The following is a 17,037-nucleotide window of genomic DNA, read 5'->3' as shown; positions in this document are numbered from 1 at the left end:
GTTTTCATAATTTTTTTAAAATCAAATTAAAAAATAAAATCACGTGTTTGCCAATGAGCTACTTAAATGAAAAGAATTCTACACATTCATCTTTCTTTTTGATAAAGTTAAAAGTGGGAAGGGGGTTTTGCCATACGCATACTACCAATGTGCCATAACAGTTTGAACTCGAGACCGCTAGTCTGCAAGTCAAAGCTATTTTACATTGGGCTAGATTTCATTGCTTATTCACATTCAAAAAAGAGTTTTGAAAACGTCCTTGATGTTCACAAAATTATCAGGTTGCGTCCATAATGTTGATGAGTGAATTTCGAACCACCAATTAGAATGAGTCAAAACCCAGTCAACCCTTCCTTAAGGGTGGACTTAAGGTTTGTCACACTCTTGTATATTTTTTGTTGCACTTGGAGTGGCCAAGTGAGGTGGACAACGGCTCCAATTCCCTTGAAATGTGATGTGCATAAACCAGCCTAAATATTAAATCAATTTAATTCAAATTAAAACTCACAAGTGCACAAATCGATTTATAGTATAGTGTGATGCAAGTACGAGTATCGTTCCCACGAAGATTAGTGATCAATCATGGTTCTTTAACCTAACTCAATTTTTGGTTGTGTAACGGAACTTAAATTTGAATTACAATTAAACTAAGATGCAATTGAAAAGAAAAAAAAAATTTATCAAACAAAAAAAGCAAACAAACATTTAAAGATAGGGTTATAAGTTGAATATGATAATTATGAATGCATCATATTCAACCACTAATTTTCTTACCCAAGTTTCTAGGATACAAGTTAATAAAATCAACAAATTCGATTGATGAAGATTCCACATCTAAGATTACTATCCGTATTAAGGCACATGTCTAATATCCCTAGATGCGAATCATCTATAGTCAATATAACTATAGCAACCTAGGAATTCATTAAGTTCAATGGAAATAAGGAATCAAACAAACCAAGTATCGTATTAATACTTCGATGTATTTTCTATCCTTAATCCCTATGAGCTAGTTGAAACATGCAACATATTAAGTCGACACACAACACACAAATATTATAGATGCAAGTCCTAAAGGTCGTGAATCAATAGAACTCAAACAAGTAGAACCAAATAAACTAGAGATTAAGAATTCATCAATCAAATTTGGAACTCAATTAACTTAGCATCCAAAACATGAATAATAACATTAGGGCATCATCCTAGTCTTAGCTAAAAGACATAGCTAGACATAGTCATAAATAAAACACAAGGAAAACATAGAGAAGAGACGAATAATAGAAGAATAAGGTGGCGGCAGCAAGGTGTGGACGACGGCTGCTAGAAGCACTCTCTCTCAATTTGACTTATTTTGGGGATGGATGAGTTCTCTGAATAACTGGTGTATCCCTTGCTTTCATAGAAGGGAGGAAAATCTCTTCTTTCTCCTTATTTGACTTGGAATTAGCTTTTCTGACCCTCCAAATGAAATCCTAGGACAACTGGGCAAAGTTGCTTGGGAAGCAAGACTTTTCTGAAATGAGCATTCTGTGCTTAAAATGCCTTAACTCTTTCTACACGTATCCAAATCACAAACGTAAAATTCTACGGAAAGCTAACTTCCATATATTTTCAATGATATATGGTTTATTAGCTGGTTCATTATGAGGAATTCATATTGACTTTGAGAAATTGATTATTCTGCACTGGCAATTTTAGGAAAAAGTTGTAGGATGATGAGGTGGCATTGATGACATGACATGTTGATATGGTACCTTTTATAAGCTTATAGAATCTTTCTATTTCCTATTTGAGACGGGATTCCTCATCAAAAAAGGAAACTTTCCAATTCAATGTCCACGAGCTTCCCATCGATGTCGCTTCCTTCATTAAGTTTGATTCCTTCCGGAACAAGGAGAACTAATTTTCCTAGTTTGAATAGGAAACCATAATCTTTGATTTATTTTGTTCAGTAGACCAATCAAAGCTAAAAAACACATCTAAATGCTTGGAAGGAAGACACCTAGACTCGAAAATGAAGCAAATAGGCTATAAGAAGATAGTGAATTATGGACTCATCAAAATGGAAACAGGCAATGGTGCCTGAAGAGGTGGTGGTGGTTCCACCAACCACCCTCCAATGCCGAAGTCATCATTCTTCCTTAAAGGAGGTTTGGAAAGTACTATACTTAAGTATGAAGGAAAGTCATATTACCTTTTTTAGGTTGAAAGTATCTCCTTTTATATTGGGAGGATGTGACATCTTTTCCGTCCTTTTCTGATGTGGGACTGTTGAATCTTTAGTGACGCGGCATCCTTGGATTGAGTAGATGGTAGGAACCTATTGCGTGTCCTTGCCCTTTTTGGGAACAACGAGCACTGGGGTATTGGGGCCCGCAAATCAAAGATTAGTGAACAAGATGTTCAAAGATTAGTGAACAAGATGTTCAAAGATTGGTGAACAAGATGTTCAAAAGCCATATCGGCAAAACGATGGAGGTTTACATCGATGACATGGTCGTCAAGAGCCAGGAAAAATCCCAACATGTCAGGTACCTGGAAGAAGTCTTCAACATACTGAGAAGATACCACATGTGGCTTAACCCGAAGAAGTGCGCATTTGGTGTTTCGTCAGGGTAGTTCTTAGGGCAAATAGTGAACAAGCGAGACATCGAACCCAGCCCATTGAAGGTGGAGGTGCTGTGGAATATGCCTGATCCAAGAATGCCTAGAGATGTGCAGGTTTTGACTGAGCGAATAGCGGCTCTTAGCCGATTCATTTCAAGATCGTCAGATCGTTGTAAGCCATTCTTCCAGGCAATTCGAAACAAGGACAGAAACATATGAGGGTCAGAACAAAGAGAAGCCTTTGAGTAGATAAAGAAGTATCTCGCCAATCCCTTGACCCTGACTACTCCAAAGCAAGGTGAACCCTTATACCTATACATGGCTGTCACTGACATTGCTGTCAGTGTTGTACTGCTAAGGGAGGAAATTTAATCCAGCAACCCATATTTTATGTGAGCAAGAGCTTGATTGAGACTGAGAAAAGATATCCACTGGCTGAGAAACTCGTGTTAGCTTTAGTGACGGCCAAGCGCAAACTTCGATAATACTTCGAGGCACACACGATTATCGTATTGACGACCCAACTAATCAGGGCGATCATGTCCAAGCCAGATTTTTCAGGAAGAGTTACAAAGTGGGTCATCGAGCTCAGAGCATTCAGACATTAGATATCAACCTCGGACAGCCCAAAAGGGCCAGGTAATTGCCGATTTCCTGGTAGAATGCTATCCACCTAACAAACAATAGGAAAACCATGACGAAATCAAGGAAACACCATATCTAGACAAGACCCAATGGGAACTGTATGTGGACGGATCATCCAATTAGGCAGGAGCCGGAGTGGAAATCGTCCTCTCGTCGCCTGAAGGAGTGAACCTGGAGTATTCCGTCTAATTAGACTTCCCTACCTCAAATAACGTGGCGGAATACGAAGCCCTAGTTTTAGTACTCCAATTAGCCAGGACGTTGAAGGTAGGACGCTTAGTTGTCCACAACGACTCTCACCTCTGCCAGACAACTGAGGAATATGCGACTAAGGATGAACGAATGGGGGCATATCAACGGCTAGTAAAGGATTTAGCCAGCAAGTTCGAAAAAATAGAGTTTGAGCGAATACCGAGAGAAATAAACGGTCAGGCAGATCGCTTGGCCCACGCCGCATCAACGTCGGTGGAAAACATGAGGGTAGCCCCAGTGGAACTCTTATCGGATCCTAGTATACTAATCGATCCTCGAGTTATGCAGATTGATTCCGAAAAGAAAACGTGGATGACTCCAATCATGAACTATCTCACGAAAGGAATTCAACCTGATGACCCGATTGAGGCAAGAACATTATGAATAAAGGCCACCAGGTATGCAATTATAGATGATACACCTTTTCGTAAGTCTTTTTCAGGGCCATATCTCAGATGCCTTAGTCCACGTGAAGTCAAATGGGTGCTAAAAGAAATACACCAAGGGACATGTGGGAACCACACGGGTGGGGGGAGCTTAGCCCACAAAGCGCTGACCCAAGGATATTTTTGGCCTTACATGGCCTGCGATGCAGAACAATTTTCACGAAAATGTGATAAATGTCAGAGGCATACACTTCTTATCAGACAACCAGCCGAGGAACTTAACCCTATTGTAGGACCTTGGCTATTCGCCTGCTGGGGGATGGACATTGTAGGACCATTACCCACTGCAGTGGGGTGCAAGAAATTTGTCCTTTTGGCCACTGACTACTTCACCAAATGGGTGAAAGCCGAGGCTTACAAGACGGTGACCCAAACAGATGTGGTGAGATTCGTATGGCGCAATATAATATGTCGCTTTGGGATACCGAGGGCCATCGTGACGGACAATGGAACCTAGTTCGATAACAGTAAATTCAGAAGTTACTGCGAGAAAAAAAGGGATCATTCAGCAGTTCTCGTCCAGAAGTTACCCTAAAAGAAACTGTTCACCCGTTTTTGTGTTTACTCCTGAGATGGAGGGGCAAAGTTCGCCATTGGCTTGGAAACCATTTGTTGGTCGACAAGTCAGCTTTCTTTGGTGTGTCCACTGCTAGCAATGTAAATCCTAGCAGACTTCTTTTTAGAGTGGATAACTTGCGCCCCAAGTTACTGACTTCTAAAACAAACGATTGTGAATTTGGGTGAGGAATATCTCCCAAGTAAGTTCTTTTCTTGCCTCAGACTGGTGAGGACTTTCATAATTTATCTCAGTATCAAATGGCTGTTTTGGCCAGAAATATTCGATAGAAGTTGGGCTGTTTTAGGCAGAACTGCCTTTTACAAAACAATAAATATGCATATCAACGCTAGGAAGGTTAAAAGATGGCCGGAACTCCGCTTCTGCTTGGATGGAAGGCTCTGGTTTGGGCTGGACTGGACGTGCCTGGGCTGGTCCGTACTGCTTCGTGATTTCAGATGCTAGGCTGAGCTATAAATCGATACCAAAGTTTGATTTTGGCAGAGCTTTATGTTTGCTTCACGCTTCGTGAGGCTTTTGAGTGCGCAGAATTGCAGCTTCTTCAGTTTGAAGGGGCAGAAGTGGCTATTCTTAGCTTTTACTGAACCAAATTTGTAACGAGAGAGATCTCGTTTTAGAAGACTTATTTTCTAAGTCTGAACTTTGGAATTCTGATCTAAAGCTGGTTTCTCTTGGAATCCAAGTGAGCTTTTGGTTGTTTTCTTGTTTTTTTTTTTTGATTGATTGATGAATTGAGTGTCATTTCCTTCCTTGCCTACTTCTGCTTTTATAAGAGACCCTCTTGGGGAGGTGGTTTCTTTTTTAATTTTAATAATGGGCGGTAAAAAGATCTCCTATAATGTAAAGTAAAAGGGATTTTTATCAATCATGGCAGATAGGCTCTCAGTAATCACCTCATAAAGCAGTCCCTTCCCTGGTTTCCTGGGCGGCAGCTTTCTATTTCAACCAACGCCACCGTCTGTGTGGGCTAAATTTTATGGCGGTTGGTTTTCTTTTGTATTTTCTGAACAACTCCCTGTTTCCCGTTCTAACTTAGAAAGCGTGATCCGTGAATTCTTCGGAAGATGGTGTATTGCTCTGGAGCAAAATCTCCGAACACAGATGGGTTTTGATCTTCTGCTGGCAGTGTTTCAGAGATGTCCCTCTCATATTTTTAACTTAGTTGAAATTGTTGACTTTTCAAAGCTGAGGTAGTCACGTGGGTATGTTTTTAATCCCTTGGGTTTGAACCCAACAAAAATTACGGGCTGATCCTTGAAGCCCAAATGCCAGTTTGGTCTTTCTTGGGCTGGGGGCTTTGTTTTCAACATCCTGGCATGAAGCCCAATCTGTCTGGATCCTAATTTTGTTATCCTCAAGCTTTTTGGGCTGGGCAGGTAATTTCACCATGGGCCTGTCTTTTGAACTTTGGCGTGCCAAATTTAGGCCCAAACAGAAACAAGCAAGCCGAGAAAACTAATCGTACAATCTTTGATTGCTTGAAGAGAAAGCTAGAACAACGCAAGGGCAAATGGTCAGAAGAACTGCCAAACGTGTTATGGGCATACCGTACTACCAAACGAAAACCAACCGGTGCAAGCCCTTTTTCCTTGGCTTATGAAACTGAAGCCGTCATCCCCATAGAAATTGGACTACCCACAGTCAGGACATTAGTAGTAGGGAGCAATGATAATGAGTAGCTAGCTCATAGCCTTGAAGAACAGCGAGAAGCTGCAGCATTACGACTTGCAAACTACCAAAACCAAAATTTGAACGAACATGGGAAGGACCATACAAGGTAACAGAAGCTTATAGAAAATGGGCATATATGCTAAGGCATATCGAGAGCGGTCAATACGTACCACACCCTTGGAATGCGACTCATCTGAGGAAGTATTTCATTTGATTTTATAGTTTTCATTTCTTTGTTGCTTGTTGGTTTCATTTTTGAATTTTCCCTAAATTGTCCATCGTTCGATGAACTCTTAATGGAACACATGTTTTCTTCACATTCGAAATGTTTGGTCGAAGGCTGTGATTATTTAAATTAGCATCACCTGAATCCACGTGGTCGAAGACCTTATAAATGAGGAAATGCATATACTAATCCATGGGCACAGAATGTGCTTGATCAAAAAACTAAAAGTACGATTGAATATCGCAATAAAGACGTGGTCGAAGACCACGCATAAAGAAGCGATTGGAGATCGCGCATAAAGAAGTGATTGAAGATTACGACATGATCGAAGACCATGACATGGTTAGAGATCAAGCAACATGATATGCATGTGACAAGTTCGAAGACCGCATGATCAAACTAACAATAACATTAAGCTCTCATGGCCGTAAAAGGGAAAAACATGAAATGTTCATAGGAGGAAGGCCTCCGAATTATTCAAAGCTGGAAAGTACATAAAACCTATTGACTCTACAGGTGCGAACCCACAAGTGACATAGGCTAGTCTGATGGCAAGGGGAGACGGTCCCAATCCACGTAATGGTAAACCATTTGGCCTTAACACGGAAGTAGTGGATACCCTGTTTAAATCCGTCACATATGCCATCAAAATGAACGGCTAACACTGAGACGAGTCACTTGGGTACTGACACATGCTAGATCCTCCTTGAGTAAGTCGCGTTTCGCTAACAGCATGCTGTGATCGAAGTGACAAGAGCAGCGAGGAAAGTGAGTAGGACCAGCTTTATCCCGCGTCCTTCCAGCAGAGCAAGGATGACCTGCGCTCGGGGTGTGCCTTCTCATAGTAGCCTTTCTTCCACCTCTGGCATCACCAAACCGAGACCTGGACCCACGGAGCGAGTCGAGGACCGCTGAGTAATTTGAAGCATTTGCTGGAGAGTCGGCAAAAGAATCCTGCGAGCATATCTCAATGATTCAGTTAGGGCTCTTGGAATCTCGCTGCGGGGACTCCCTCCTTGACAGAGATGGAGTCCTCCTCCTCGGAGAATCTCCTTTCTTTGGAACATCTGCTCAAAGGCGAAAGTGGAGTTTTAGCTTGCGTCTATGAGCCATCAGTGGGATAGATATGTTCACCTAAAAACCAAATTACCCTTTATATAGAGGCTTACCCAGAGACGTAGCTCACTAAGGGACGCCTGATAAGGTCGTAATGCGGAGACGATATGACATCCAATCCCTTGTTTTTTGAATTTGAAAATGGTGATTCATAACGGGAAGACCTTGGCCAAGTTTGAAAAATCATTACGTTGAGCCTCAGGTATTTACGTTAGGGTTAAAATTCAAATCAAGTAGATAACTCATAAAGTCTGATAAAGTGAGTCAAGAATTCTGGGAACGGGCCCAAGATAGTTGAGTACATCAAAACCAAAACAAAGCCGAAACGAAAATACAACAAGCAGTGAACGAAACAAAGCAACCTAGGGCGCGTTATCAAATGGGTCAAGAATGGTATCCGAGGTAGGCCCAGCACAAGTGGAGAATCCAGCAGGTGAGGTGAAGCCCGTAAATCCAAGGACGGGCCTAGTACTGGCAGTTGAAGCAGGATTTCTTTAAATAAGAAATACCTTCATAGGTTTTTGACTGAAGTCCGCACGCTTTCTTGGTTGAAAGAGAACTCCGGATTACGTTCTCAATGTCGAACGGTGAAAATGGGGTGAGTACCTGCAAAAGTCACTCCGACGCTTGAGTCAGTGTTTATGCAGCATACTCTTAGTGTTCAATTGAATTTCACGTACCTTTGTTGGAGGTTTAGCCGGGTTTTTATAGCCCTTCGAGTTCTTGGGTTTAGCCCTACTTCCCTAGCTTCGCGCATCCCGTCCTCCACTTCATGGTAGTGGGATCAGATGAGCGTGTCTCCCTTGCTCCGCACTTCTCTAGTGGGAGGGAAGTTTGATTATCCCACGTCTTCTAGTTTTGGCATATGGGTTAAGCCATGATACGTGAGATTTGGTGCCCACAGTTCCCCTCTTTTTTCCTCTCCACATGCTTCGCGGGTGGAGAGAGAAAAAAATGATCTATAGGACCCATCGGATTAGCAAAAGCTCAAAGCTTGGGATCGGCTAGCAAAGGGAAACCAAGAGGTATGGGACCCACCGGATTGGCAAAAGTTCAAACCCAAGCGCACCCCAACTGGGGTTGGGATCGGCTATCAAAGAGAAGCCAAGAGGCATGGGACCCACCGGATTGGTAAAAGCTCAAAGCTTGGGATCAACTAGCAAAGAAAAACCAAGAGGCATGGGACCCATCGGATTGGCAAAAGCTCAAACCCAAGCACACCCCAACTGGGGTTGGGATCGGCTATCAAAGAGAAACCAAGAGACATGGGACCCATCGGATCGGCAAAAGCTTAAAACCAGGCTCACCCTAACCCATTTGGGATCGGCTAGGAAAGAGAAAGCAAAGATCATGGGGCCCACCGGATCTGCAAAAGCTTAAAGCCAATCGTGCGCATGGGCCCACCAGATTGGCAGAGGTGCAGAAATCCAAAATAAAGAAATGGGTCCACTTGCACACGGGATTGGTTGTCCGCACTTGGATACTCCACATGGGGATAACAGTCCATAGTTGGAACTTGAAAAGTTAGCAATGTGCATGAAAATTCATGTTTGGATATTTCACATGCAAGGTGTGAAAGCAACGTGCATAGGTTGGTGACATGCCAATAGGAATCATATTTCTGAGTTTGACCAGCAAGCCCAAGAAGGACAACACATGGTTTGTTTGGGCTCAGCCATGAGCCCACCATGACGACATGCGCTCAATCCGAAGAAATCTTGTTACAAAGTCCCACTTAGATCATTTTTTTCCTTCTCCACCCGCGAAGCGTGTAGAGAGGAGAAAATGGGGGCACTGTGGGGACCAAATCTCACGTATCATGGCTTAACCCATATGCCACAACTAGAAGATGTGGGATGATCGAACTTCCCTCCCACTAGAGAAGTGCGGAGCGAGGGAGACGCTCATCTAATCCCATTACCATGAAGTGGAGGACGGGATGCGCAAAGCTAGGGAAGTGGGGCTAAACCCAAGAACTCGAAGCACTATAAAGACCCAGCTAAACCTCCAGCAAAGGTATGAGAAATTCAATTGAACACTAAGAGTACGCTGCGAAAACACTGACTTGAGTGTCGGAGTGACTTTTGCAGGTACTTACCCATTTCCACCGTTCAACCTCGGGAACGTAATCCAGAGTCCTCTTTCAACCAAGAGAGTATGCGGACTTCAGTCAAGAACCTGTGGAGGTATTTCTTCTTGAAAGAAATCCTATTGCGTGTCCCCTCCCTTTTTAGGAACAACGAGCACTGGTGGGATACTTTGTGGGCCCCAATTCTGACGTATTTGGTTCCTACAACCCTCTTAGGCAGAGACGCTTAGGATGGTGCATTGGGCTATAGTAAAATGAACGTTTGTTTTCGCCTGGGCAGCCTTTCTTTACCTTGTTTGGGCTTGGGCACTTCAACCAATTTTGACATTGTAGTTTCAATTCCATCAATTTTGCCATTGTAGTTTCATATTTGCAACAATTCCAGAACAAGTTAATATTTTCGTTAATTTCTTTGAAGGTGCAAGGTATAATTTCGTTAACCAAAAACCCTTGATCGTAAAAGCTGGTCTGAAACTCTCCCTATTTCATATTAGGGCTCGAAATTTTCCATTTGAGTTTAGGGTTCTTTAAAAATTGGGATTAGTGGATAAATTTCGAGCCCTAATATGATATGAAATGGGGGTGAGTTTTAGGCAAGCTTTTATGCTCAAGAGTGGGTTGACGAAATTGCCTCTTGCACCGTCAAAGAAATTGACAAGAATACTAACTTATCCTTGAATTGCAACAAATACGAAACTACAATGGCAAAATTAATGAAATTGAAACTACAAGGTCAAAAGTAGTTGAAGTGCCAAACTAAAGGGACCAAAAGTGACCTTTGAGAAAGAAAAAAAAATTGCCCTTTGAGACACGTGGGAAATGAATAAACAACTAATGATGCATTGATTAGAAATGGAAGACATCGTTTGAAGCACCTGGGTAAGGAAGCCACCTATGCTAAGCCAACAGAGAAATTGGACCACACATTAGCCTAACACATTTGAAGCCCAATCATGCCATTATAGAGTAATGGCCTAAGCATCATGCACATTAAACCCATTAATTATTCTACACTTAAGTTTGACAGCTAATCGACATGAACGTGGGATAATGGGTCTCGACAGACTCAATAAGCACATGCCATGTAGACCAGGACGACGAGAAACCAATCACCCATAGATTGTATAAAAGCCAATTTCTACTGAATGAAGAAGGTAACTCTTTCTATAACTATGAAAGTCACTCTCTGGCATTTGTATTCTAAGCCTGACTTTGACATCGGAGACAACTTGACTCACACCAAACCAGTGTGCAATGACTCAACTAGCTTTCTTTTCTTGATTTCAAGATACAAAGGCCCTTTTAAGACATTGGGAATATTTTGTTCCACATCCGCAGATGTTAGTTTCAAAGTCGAAGTCATGTCCTTCAAAATGTCATTTACGTTTCACACAACCACCTTTGCGGATCATATAATCATGAGTCACTTTTAGAGTCGAACTCATCTCTTCCAAAATACCCCCAATTTGACAAATATTCTACTCGATTTGATTCTAAAACCAACCTTTTCGTATGAGTAGTATTTACATATTTTCATCTATAGATATAAAGAGAAAGGTAAAGTATGGTAAAAATATTCAAAATGCTAAAAATTCCATTACTTAAAGAAAATATTAACAAATGAACATATTTATTAAATAAGGATAATATGATAAATTAATAATATGCATATTTAAAAACATTTAAAATAAAAGAATAGGTCATGAGTTTTCTTAGGACACAACTACACATAATTTCTCTTTTTTAATTTAAACTGAATTACTAATATTTAAAAATAAAATATTTATATTAAAAATGAAAAACCAACCACTCGTGTGCCAAAGGGCTAGTATGGAAGAAAGGCAGCAAATAATAGAAACTCTGCCAATTGAAATATGTCCCCTATATAAAATTATTTTTTCAGAGAAATATTCCCCAAGTTAAAGTGAATCAAACACTGGCTATAAATCGTATGGCATTATTCCGTCTATCTAAAAGCGAACCACCACAATTCTCCAACCAGTAGTCACAGATTACATGGACTGAAAATGCAGACAAGCAATTTGTAGGTCCATAGCCCAGAACAGACAGTCCGCCAGTCGCTCTCATTTCATTTCCAGTAGAGCCAACAACACATCATTGGCCATAGTACTAGCAGAATTGTCAATCCCATTTGGCCACTCCTATATATATCACCATCACAAGACTCTTCTTTAACATCCTCTCTTCTCCCACTGTCCACCCTTTTGCTTATCTTCTGTGTCTACCCCTGGTAAACTCTTTCATCTCAAATCGTACTCGTATTTCATATATTTCAATTTCTTAATTTGTAGTTGTTTCTGGTGAGTTTATTCGATATGGGTTTGTTTTACTTTCGCATATTACTGACTTGGTGCATTTTTTTTCCGATTTATATGATATAATTTTCATGATATTCCTTTGATTTATGAATTTGGATGGTAGAATCCTTGCTTGATTTCTAAAGTCATGTCATGTCGTGTGTTATGGTTTAATTGTAAGATAATGCTGGCACGGGAATTAAAGATTTTGGCTTTGGAACATCGCATTTGGGAATGGTGACCCTTCCCTGAACTCTTCCTGATTTTAAGTAACTGGGTTGAATTTCTTAATATTTTTTGTTCTTTTCTTCCTTTTGTTGGTTGAAATCCATGATAGGAAGCAATGCTTTGGATGTGGTAGGCTTCAGAACAGAGGGATTTGAGAAGTAAGCCAATAAGAGTAAACAAAGAAGTGAATGCAGTCAGACCAAAAGAAAGAAAAAAAAAAAAAAGGATATGAATGCTGGGAGCCAAAATAGAAAATGTGTTAAAAATAAATGTCCATAGATTCAGCTTGAATTGTGTCCGGCTTCCATTGCAGATAATTTATTCTACTAGGAAGACTATGTCAGAGTAATGAACGCATCCTGCTGACTACAATATTTTTCCCCAAGTCTTTGCTAGCTTTTCAAACAAAAATGAGGAATTTGAAACAGTAATATATGGATGTTTGGGTTCTGCAGAAAATGATGATTTCGAAACATTAACATGTCGTATTTTTAGAATTGCTACTTAATGGCTGATTATTATATCTCTTTAACATGTGAAGCTTTAAATCTTGAACTGTGGTTATATACTTAAAGTTATAATTTTCACCAAATACTCGCTTCCTTGTTTTTCTTGTACTCTTATGATCATCTTTTTTTTTTCCTTTTAATGTTAATGTATCTTTTATTGGCTAAGCTGCAGATATGGACACTGGTTCAAGTCCAAGTTTGTTTCCGCTGCACCGATGCAAAACTATTCACCTGGTTGGTACCAACTTTGATTTTGGATTTGCATACATTTTGTTGTAAATTTGAAGCTGCTATTTTTCTTTGGTTTGAAGGACATTCAAGATTTTCCTATTTCTTGGATTTTTCTCTCAAATCATCGCATTGTGGTCTTACAAATCCTTGCATTCAGGTGAGGCATGGACAAGGAATCCACAATGTAGAGGGAGCTAAGAACTACAAAAAATTAATGAAACCTGAATATTTTGATGCGCATCTTACTCCACTAGGCTGGCAGCAGGTGGGAAGAAGGCATTAAATTGTTCTTATATAGATACTGTGTTAGAAAAACAGAAAGGAAAAAGAAGAAAGGCCTGTAACAAATATTTTCCTTCTACAGATAAAATAACATTGTCATGAGAGCAATAATGGTAATAAAATTTTTTGTTGCTATGGGTACAGGTTGATAATTTGCGTAAGCATGTTCATGAATCTGGGCTTTCCAAGAGGATTGAGTTAGTCATTACATCTCCTTTGCTAAGGTAATCATGCCATAATTCTAGAATTTTACCCAGCTCTCTGTCTTTTGTTTGCTGGATAATGCTTTTCTTGAACAGAGATTCTTAAATTTATTTTTGTATTTGTCACTTGAAAGGTTCAGTACAAAATGCAGAATTATAGAGAAAGACCCATTTTGTGAATCTTTTTCATTGAAACAAACTGAGCAACAGAAAAGGCTTATTCTGGTTAGTTAGACTAAGGTGCCTTTACATAAGGAAGGAGCTTGAGAGGAGATGAAACTAAGGGTTGGGTTGTACATAAAAATCTTCTTCAAAGAAGTGTTATTTTGGAGTTGCAAATGTGGTACCTAGAGGGGTCATTTGGAAATTAAATTGTTAGTTATTTTCTCAATAGATTTTTCTTTCTTTGTTAGAGGTTTGCTAAGCACATGGAAAAACTTTTAAAATTTTATAAAGATCTATTTCTTTTTAGAGTCATTTGGTGTATTCGGGACATGGGTATTAGAGTCTTTCTTGGCATGAATAGTTGAATACTGGTAGTCACTGACGGAAACTCCCAACGTTCTAGGTACAAGCTGACAACTATCTGTGTGTCATTGAGCATCTAAATAGATGATATAGATGATATGATTTTGAGACAATCTTAAATTATCCTTCTGTTTTAATTTGATATATGAAATTTTTTATATACTATTTTATTGTTCTTCCAAGCTATTGGAAGGAAAAGAAATATAAACACTTGTCTCAGTGGCCAAATAGTTTATGCTTTCGTGTTATTGTTATTGAATTTGGTTGGTCCATTAGAAATTTTCTTTTTGATGTAACAATCAAGTTAAAAATGATGACATGGCTATAATCAGTTATATGTTTACCACGAAATAAATAACCAGTTGTTTTACTTAACATAAATGCTACATATATATGAAGATGCCTCCTCCCTGGAAAACATTCTATGGTTTAGATGCTGCTAAGCTTTACTTAAAAGTGCTTTGACTTTTTAGAGCTCTGCAAACGGCTGTTGGAGTATTTGGAGGTGAGGGCTACACAGACAGAATGGATATATTGCCACTAATGGTGGCAAATGCAGGATATAGTGAGCGTCCTTCAATTTCAAGTCTTAACTGCCCGCCCATCATTGCAATAGAACTTTGTCGAGAGCATTTGGTATGTCTTTTAGAAATCAAAATGGTGTCTTCTTTGCAGTTAATCATGATTTTAACTGAAAGTGAGTGAATCATTTGCAACTTATTGTGGGGCATTGATAAACCTCAGTTGGTGAAAATTATTAACCTAGTGGCTATCTTCAATACATACGGAAGAGAGTAAATTATTTCATTTGTGCCTTGGTAGTTTAATTCTTGTGATGTAACATTGCTTGACTTGGCTTGTGTTTTGCAAGTACTTTTGAATGACAGAATTTTCTTACTGATCTTGGTTAGAAGAAAAGGAAAAGAACCTTGTTCATTTATTTCTATGCATGAAATGAGAAATGGTTTGAAATCATACTGAACTTGGTGCTTTTAGTTGTTTGTTGCATTATTTCTTTTACTTTTTCTCTCATATTAAAAGAAAAAAAGTTCAAATAATACGTAGTCTTTGCTGTTATATTGACGCTCAGGGCTTTAAATGTGTTTTATAAATTTCTGTTTGCAGGGAGTTCATCCCTGTGATAACAGAAGGAGCATCAGCGATTATCAGTTTCTATTTCCTGCGGTTGACTTTTCACTGGCAAGTAATTGGATAGTTAACTTTAACTGGGGGAAGAATTAGTGGTTATAATTTAATTTATGGTACTTGTCATCTTTGGTGGCAGTTCATAAAGATGGTTATTAATTTCTAATTTTCAGTATGTGCATGCAAAATGACCATTAATTTCACAGATAGAAAGTGATGAGGATATATTGTGGAAGGCAAATGTCAGGGAGCTGAAAGAGGAAGTTGCAGCTAGGGGATTGAAATTCCTGAACTGGTGAGTACCTGTTTCATTATTGGAACTTGGGTTTCTATTGATTCTTTTAGGCCTTAACCAATATCAGTTAACGTGCTAAAGCTGAAACTCCAGATTGCACTAGAATAATGCAGTTTTCTTGCATATGAGTGATTAAATAATGATTGCTAAAAGGGGCTATGTGTTTTATAAATTTTGAATGGGCTTTACATGAATATCAGCTTCATGACAGATCAAGTTTATCAAGGTTTACAAGGTGCTTTGATCAAGCTCATCTTGAAACCTTCAGAAGCAAGAAGCTTATTATATGGATCACATGCTCCGTTGTTGGTGTTATGCCTTATTCTTCACAAATTTTTGGGTTTTTAGTTTATCAGGTCTTTTCAAGATCTCATCCTCCATGAGATCCTAATGTTTTTTTACTGCTCTTTTTCTTGTATGATTTAACTTGTATGGGGTGTCAAGATAGCAGCCCTAGTTTTGAGAAGTATGAAAATTTACTGACTTCTGACAGATCCATAGACATAAATATAAGAGTTGAATTGATATGAGTTTGGTACCTTCTTCTCATCACTTCACAGGTTGTCAACAAGGAAAGAGAAAGAGATAGCAATTGTTACCCATGGTGGATTCTTGTTTCACACACTAAGTGCATTGCTAAATGATTGTGACCCTTTGGAGAAAAAAGAAATGTGCAAACAGTAAGTGTGATATATAGACTTTCACTCTATGCAAAAATCACTAGCTTAGTAAATATTCCAAAAGGATCATGCCTACTTTATTAGCTAAAGTTAAAAATAATTAGGGACTTAAGTGCTGAATCATCAAGCATCACGTTATCACTTCTTTACTGTCCTTGCAGCTTTACAAATTGTGAGCTTCGCTCCATGGTCATTGTTGACAGAAGGTGAGCTTATGATTGTTTCATTAGTTTCAAAAGGGATTCCATCTGTTTGTTTAGGATTCTTATGACCTCTCTTCATTCTCCAGTATGACAGGGTCTGATTCCTCAACAACTAATTATCCAGGAAAGATTCCTGATGGGCTAGATCTTCCTAGTGATGTTGCTAGTGAGAACCTTGAGAAAGAAAAGTCTAACTTAGTTTAAAAAGAAAGAAAGAAAGCTGCCACAAGCCGCGAACAAATTGAATATTGTGCATGCATAAAATAGTAGCATGCTTGGAATATCAGGCTCTTCTCACTTTACATGCTACATCCTGTTGTGTTTTGACGACTCCGAGATTCGTAGGCATAAAGTGGTGTCCGGTTTGTCCATGAAGAAGAGTACAAGATTGCATTTTATGAGATCTCTTTATTTGCTAAAGAGAATAACTTGTAAAATACACATCAGTTTATGCTTGGCCTCTCCCATCAGCTTATTTGGCAAGTCCTTCCCTTGTTTGTGTTTTTCAACCTTGTTGCTCAGCAATAACCTGTAGCGAATGGACTATTTGAATTTCAGACATTGTTGGCTACTCTTCTAGGCTGTCGATGCATGGTCAGTATTGAGTAAACAGGTGAAATTTTTGGTTTCTGCAGTCGGAGCAAATTGGGAAATCAGCATGCGTATGAGGTTTTGGAATCTAGGTTTAATTTTCCAGTAAAGCTGAAAACCATTCAATATGATATTATTTGAAGGAGACATTGGATAAGGCCAAAGGAGAGGGAATTTTTTTCAAAGAAGCCAAA

At 39.4% G+C, this 17,037-nt stretch overlaps 1 protein-coding gene across 2 annotated transcripts; it reads left to right on the top strand.

The window, feature by feature from the left end:
* LOC18768321 (phosphoglycerate mutase-like protein 1) lies at window positions 11,550-16,886 on the top strand. 2 transcript variants are annotated; one of them, XM_020570859.1, is made up of 10 exons: window positions 11,550-11,880; window positions 12,851-12,918; window positions 13,073-13,180; window positions 13,342-13,421; window positions 14,402-14,564; window positions 15,054-15,128; window positions 15,281-15,369; window positions 15,930-16,049; window positions 16,211-16,255; window positions 16,339-16,886. In XM_020570859.1, the coding sequence occupies exons 2-10, from the start codon at window positions 12,859-12,861 to the stop codon at window positions 16,454-16,456; spliced, it is 858 nt and encodes a 285-aa protein (XP_020426448.1). In that variant the 5' UTR covers window positions 11,550-11,880; window positions 12,851-12,858; the 3' UTR covers window positions 16,457-16,886. The 2 variants fall into 2 exon arrangements, with proteins under 2 accessions (XP_020426448.1, XP_007200551.1); XM_007200489.2 differs by having other exon boundaries at window positions 11,551-11,880; window positions 12,857-12,918.

The sequence above is a fragment of the Prunus persica genome, chromosome G8 (assembly GCF_000346465.2).
Source record: "Prunus persica cultivar Lovell chromosome G8, Prunus_persica_NCBIv2, whole genome shotgun sequence".
Classification (NCBI taxonomy): Eukaryota; Viridiplantae; Streptophyta; class Magnoliopsida; order Rosales; family Rosaceae; genus Prunus; species Prunus persica.
The sequence above is the reverse complement of the archived record's forward strand: the minus strand, read 5'-3'. Positions and strand labels throughout refer to the sequence as shown.

Bases quoted from the DNA above. Each gene is read 5' to 3' on its own strand.
- LOC18768321 (XM_020570859.1), top strand. From the start codon at position 12,859: ATGGACACTGGTTCAAGTCCAAGTTTGTTTCCGCTGCACCGATGCAAA. The intron at 14,565-15,053 runs GTATGTCTTTTA...TTCTGTTTGCAG, and splicing joins AACTTTGTCGAGAGCATTTG to GGAGTTCATCCCTGTGATAA. The intron at 15,129-15,280 runs GCAAGTAATTGG...TTAATTTCACAG, and splicing joins CTGCGGTTGACTTTTCACTG to ATAGAAAGTGATGAGGATAT.